Below are 6,000 nucleotides of genomic sequence, written 5' to 3' on the forward strand. Positions count from 1 at the left end.
TAAAATTCCTCTAAAGCCTTTCTCATACTAGTGTCACGTGGCAACTACAGGTTTTTCTAGACACTTCTACTGGTGTTTAATTCTTTGAGTTACTTCTTTACTGATTCTGTTGCTATCTTCCTTCCTAACAAGCACCTAAGAACTGTGTACAAACAGTTCTTTATCTCATCTTGGTGTTCATTTAGGAGAGTATGCATATTCTCTGTGTGTGCAGGGAACCCTAAAGGTGGTACATTACCTCGGGACATACCTACAAGTGCCACAGAGACAACAGACAGCCAAGTTAAAGGGCCACTTCCCTGTTGGTTGGATTGAAGTCAATCGATGCAATCTGCAGGTTTTCTTTTCTCACATCTGGTACATGAGACTCTCTCGCCCTCATGGGTTCATCTTTCTTCTACCCTCTCCATACTTTACCTACCCATTACCGGCTCCTAAGACTTCATGATTACCTGGGGGTGAGTGTTTCTTCTTCTAGTTCATCTTCCTCATCTTCATGAATTTCTGCAAACAAATTCAGAAATATCCAGTCAGCTTTTCCCCACTTCACCAACTACAGTCCTATTGGTTGTATGGCCACGGGGACATAAATCACTATGTATGTGTCAGTGCGGTGCTGAAGTTCTAGTGCACTGTCTTTAAATGATTGGCCTGGTCCACATGTCTGATCCATCATTCAGTGTGACCCGAAACTGCTGGATGGCCATCATGACCCCTCTGCCTGACAAGGGGCAAACATTCAAATGGTCTTCTGTTCCCTATATCACTGTACAAGTGTCCACCTGCCATCTCAACGTCTACAACTCTTTCATCCATCCGGCCACTAATTTCTCCCTAGACACAGGCTCTGCACCCCTTACGGCTCTCCCATACATCCCCTGCTTTGTCTAAGAAGAGAGAAACAACCGTGTCCCACATGCCTCCATCTGACCACATCATGGGACATTCCTAAGGCCTCTGAGTGTTACCAAGGGAAATTCTCTCCATGGAAAAGGTACAGTGAAACAAATTTCCCAACACAAGTTCGACAACATTAAGTGCCCAATCCAACCCTACAAAGTGCAGGGCTTCCCTTTTTCTGAGCTGATTCATGAACATTCCCAGATTAGTCACTGCAGTACCATCAACAGATTATTTGACCCATTTTACAGAAGAGGAAACAGACAGTGAAATAGGAAAATCCAATCACTCGCTCACAGTCAGGAAAGACAACACTCAGGCTGGGGTCAGTTCACTTTGATGCAAAGCCCAGGGCTCTTTCTGCTCCCACAAGCTATGCCCAGTCACATCTTCCTTTCTGTGCTTTAACCCTGGGGGATGCTGTCTCGTCCCGAAGGCTACCATCCATCAGAGGGGAAGCAGACAGTTGAAACACTGTGACCTCCAGCCTGCGCATTTCTCCTCTGTCCTCCCACTCAGCCAGTCCTGGTCCTGTCAGAGTCCCCAAAATGAAACATGGACACAAGACACTTGTTAAAATCATTCCTAGTGGAGGTGAGGAGTCTCTTATGAGCCAAGAAACTTTGCATGAGAGGCTCAGGGCTATCAGAGCCTGGGGCCACTTTACCTGGGCTGAGCTTGCGGGCAAGGCGCTCTGCCAGCCTGCATCCCTCGGTCAGCTGCTCTCGGAAGCCCTGGCCCGGGTTGTTGTCAAGGTCATTGTGGGTGAGGACGTCCCTGAGTTGTTGAATGAGCAGGATAGAGTCTTCTCTCCCGTCCCATAATTTCTGCCGTAACTGGGTCAGCTCTCGTGCCTGAGAGCAAATTAGGGTATCGTATTCCCTAACATGAGAGAGAAGAAATGATGTTAAAATGCATAGTTGGACGATAGACGATTAGAGGTTTCGAAGGCAATTCTGTGAGAACATCCCTGAGGCGCGAGCCCTCAGAGCAGAATTCTGGCACATATGGGGGACCTTCCTGTGGCAAAGAGGAGAAAAATGGTATAACTGAGGCATCCTCCGTATCAGAGATGCTCCTCTAGGATTCCGTCACATCCCATTCATCTTCTTCTGGAAACTAAATCTAATGTTTTCCTAAGCCTCCTTCATCAAGATGTCCGTTGAGGGTCTCACTGAGCCATGCCCATTTCCATATAAAGATCCACATGGGGCATACTGGGCAGTGAATGTCACAAAGTCATACATGGGGTGGACAGGCCCAGCTGGTGAGAAGTGGAAAGAACAGGAGAATAAGAGGGTCAAGGGAGGATGACAAGGTGTAGTCATCCAGGAAGGGACTGTGATTCAGAGGTAAATGAGGTACTGGTTGCACAACATGGTGAAGGTTCCAAAGGCCACTGAGTTGTTCACTGGATTTGAATCTGCTGAGTTTCACGTAATGTGATGAACATTTCTGCACTCTCCTGGCCCAAAGTTGCTCGTGGCCCCACTTCAGAGAGGCCTACACCTTCCACCAGCCTCCCTGCACAGAGCCCTCCTTACCTGAACCTCTCCTCAGCTAGCACTGGCTTCTCTGCCAGCTTCTCTGCCAGCTGCTCTGCCAACTTCACCACCCGGAACTGCAGCTTCTCCCCCAGCACGGATTCAATGATGTCCTTGTACTCTTCACACTCTGAGGAAACAGAGATGCTGCCTCAGGGGAAAGCTGCACCCCCTGCTGTGGTCACTGCCTTCAAGGGAGGAGCTAGGGTCCATCCCAAGGGCAGAGGTAACTGCGGTAGCAGGCTGTAGGCAGGGATTTCCACATCTGATTCCTCAGCCTCCCCACTGCGTGGCATTCAGTTACTCCCCATTTTAGAGCTGGGGAAAGAGAAGCTGCAAGGCACAGAAGGGAACTAGACAGACTAACTGCCATTAGGAAAGGTCAGAAGTCACAGTCCCTGAGACTGACCGTGAATCATGGGCCAGTCTAACAAGACTTGCAACCTCGGAGGTGAAACACTGAGCAGGGGCATGAGGCGGTGGCTTCTTGTGTGGTTGGGGTGGACCCTAGGACTAAGGGACTGATGGTTCCCTTGTGCAGGGATTTCAGTACTGAGGAAGTACCTCAGAGGTTAAAAAAAAAAAATTCATCTGGATACACTTGTGTGAAATATGTTGCTTTAAACTGTGAGGACCTGAAAGACATGAGCCGAAATACTAGGATGATGTGTGTTAGTAGAAGCAGTAGTACTAGGACCTGCGTTTACAATGTACCAGGCAGTGTTGTAAGAGTTCTAGAACAATTTACTGACTATTTATTCCATCTCAAACATGCAGCAGCACTGGGTGGACAGAGAGGAAAACCGAGGCACAGAAAGACATGCAGCGTGGATGTGCGCCGAGGGAGCCTGGCCCAGAGTCTGTGTTCTTCATCTCTGCACTGTGTGACCTTGACACCAAGGTCCTGGGGGATACCCTTTTCCTTCTTCACCTTCACAACATGGTTCTTAAATTATGATAGGATGATAAGGAAAGATGTAAAGAAAACATAGTTTATCTTTTCCCCAAAGTGCACCTCTTCACTTTCTTAAATAGCAGGCTTCACATTTAGTTTCTCTGTTTCAGTCATTTTTCATTAAGTATACCCTAACCATTGGTTTACTGAAAATCAATTGTAAGCAAATGACACAAACCCAGAGTTGTCCAGATTCCTCCAATCATCTTGTTGTGTATTTCCCCCGAGTCCTCAGGATTCCTTTTGTCACTACACACCCCTCCTACTGAACAGGCAACTGTGCTTCGAAATACCAGGATGACTGTGGGAGCGAATGGCCTGCCCCACATACCGGCGTGGGTTTTCCTAGCAATGGTATTCACTCCCACTTACCCTCATTCTCATTTTCGCCACATGTCTCATGATCCAACTTTCAGGGTCACCTGGATTTCCTGCTGACACACATCACTGAAGTTTCACCAGCACAGGAAGAGACAGATTGGGTGATGCAGATTATCTAATTTCCCCAGAGGACATCCGGAGTCTCCCCACAGGGTGTCGCATGACTTCCTGGGACTCAGGAAGGAGACCCTGCACCCAGGAAACACAGCCTCCCGCTCACCAGGGAGCCCCTGTCTTGATGGCATCACTCATGGAGACCATGGTTTCCATGAGGAGCTGACTCATCTTTAGTTCTTTCAAAGCAGGTACTATCACCTGCTTCCCCCAGAGTGTGCTGTCACCACGTGACCCCAGTGTAACTGGCACAGTACTTTGCCACTGCGACCTCAGGGATGCTTGTACTGAAGGAAGTCATTAGTGCCAGATGTTTAGCCAACAGTGATGCAGGACCAAATACAATTCAGAAAAGATTCCAATTGACAGGGTTTAGCTTGTTCTAGAGAGATATCAATAGGCATCAATAAGTGGAATGTTAACTCTAGTCTCACACTACAGCTCACCACACGCCTGGACAATTTGCTCAACGCTTTATGCCTCAGTTTGCCATCCTCAGTGACTTGAGGGTCAGATAGCTACTTCTGCCTTTCCTGCCTTGTTTGTGGTCAGCATGACACTTATACTGACAAAGGGGTGCAAGATAAAGTCTGGAGAGTTTCAGTTTCTGAGAGGGAAGAAAGTGATCATTCACCAGGTGGTGACCACGACCCTCAGGACTTACTGTATTTCTGCAGCTGGTTGGCCAGGCAGTATGTAGTAGCTTGGCATACAAGGAATTTCTGGGTGAGATCTCGGAAGTCCTGCTTCTGTTTGGTCAGCTCTAAGTGCAGCTCCTGGTTGATCTCCAGCACTGTAAGTTCTGCCCTCGGACCACACGAAGCGCCAAGAGATCCTGCCATGATGACGTGTGGCAGAACAGGTAGAGCGGGGGACTGGGGAGAAGAAACCCAGCATATGATGGATTAAAAACAATTGAAACCACATAAGTTTAATCAGGATTGAGGCATGAGGAAAAGCAGGAGTATTCAACTTACTGTTGGGAACAACTTGATCACCAGCTCACAACACTTGAGGATGTGGAACCACAAAAACAACGTTCGAGAGCACAGAGCTCAGGGCCACAGGCACTGCCTGCTGCGCAGACTCTAACAGGAGTGATGGAGCGGGGCCCGGAGTGCCAGGTAACCGTCTGCAGTTGCAATAACAGAACTGGACGGTGGGGGGTGGCCATGGAATCCTGGGGGCCCCTGTGTTCTAGTTGCCTAGGCCACACTGCTTGGGGTCTCGTGAAGGTTGCCACAATGGGGACACCCCCTCTCCAGCCACTCTTAATGGCTTTCTATACTTGTGCTGATAGCACCAACCTATCTCTTCCCAAAAGTTATCCAAGCATTGCTGTCATTTTCCTTCTCCTGTGTCTATAAAAATACCAAGAGACAAATTGTTTTCTCAAAAGTCTTATTTTCTTAAGGGCTGTCATGAAGTCACACCACCTTCTCTTTAAGTGGTAACAGGCCTTATGGCTTTTTCGCAAGTGAAAGATGTCAGACTTGTAGAATGTCATGGCGTCGTTCTCTGGGTCTTTGCCAGTTTTGTGTAACTCATAAAAACTGTAGGACAAAGAGCAGAATATAATGTTAAGTGAACGAATAATTAATTTATAAAAGTCTTCTCAGTCCTGACTCAATATTCTGTTCACTGCATCCCTGTGTTATTTCAGATCCTTATCTCACTGGGGCAGCTTGCTGGCTCCATAAATTTCTGTCACGTTTGACATGCCAGTGTTATAAACTCCTCCTCCAGGTGTGGATTACTCTAGTTTTGTTTTTCTTAATGTCTCTAAACAGTGTATTTTATAATTGTCACGTATGAATTGCATTCTAGTCCCACGTAATCGTTTTCCAAGCTGTCAAATTGATGAAAACAAATTCTGCACATGTCGTTGTATAGAGACCATGTCTTTGGGAAAGACTTGTCAGCATGATGCTGTTGTTCTATATTCATCCAGTTCACCCACATACTGAACAGACAGGGATGCAGAGCCGTGTTCATGGAACTCTGCTTGATAGCTCTCTTTGAGTTTTCCTCACGCCATTGCCCTGGGCTCCACTCCACAAATAAAACATGGTAAGTTCAAGGTCGTGGATCAGGGAGGGTTGATGA

At 47.4% G+C, this 6,000-nt stretch overlaps 1 protein-coding gene across 1 annotated transcript; it reads right to left on the minus strand.

The window, feature by feature from the left end:
• Positions 1-321: 321 nt before the first annotated feature.
• Positions 322-4,828, minus strand: LOC135322007 (putative neuroblastoma breakpoint family member 5). Its single transcript, XM_064488835.1, has 4 exons — positions 4,559-4,828; positions 2,445-2,574; positions 1,568-1,782; positions 322-504 (listed from the first exon to the last, which is right to left on the minus strand). The coding sequence occupies exons 1-4, from the start codon at positions 4,734-4,736 to the stop codon at positions 449-451; spliced, it is 579 nt and encodes a 192-aa protein (XP_064344905.1). The 5' UTR covers positions 4,737-4,828; the 3' UTR covers positions 322-448.
• Positions 4,829-6,000: the final 1,172 nt, after the last annotated feature.

Source organism: Camelus dromedarius, chromosome 9 (genome assembly GCF_036321535.1).
Source record: "Camelus dromedarius isolate mCamDro1 chromosome 9, mCamDro1.pat, whole genome shotgun sequence".
NCBI lineage: Eukaryota > Metazoa > Chordata > Mammalia > Artiodactyla > Camelidae > Camelus > Camelus dromedarius.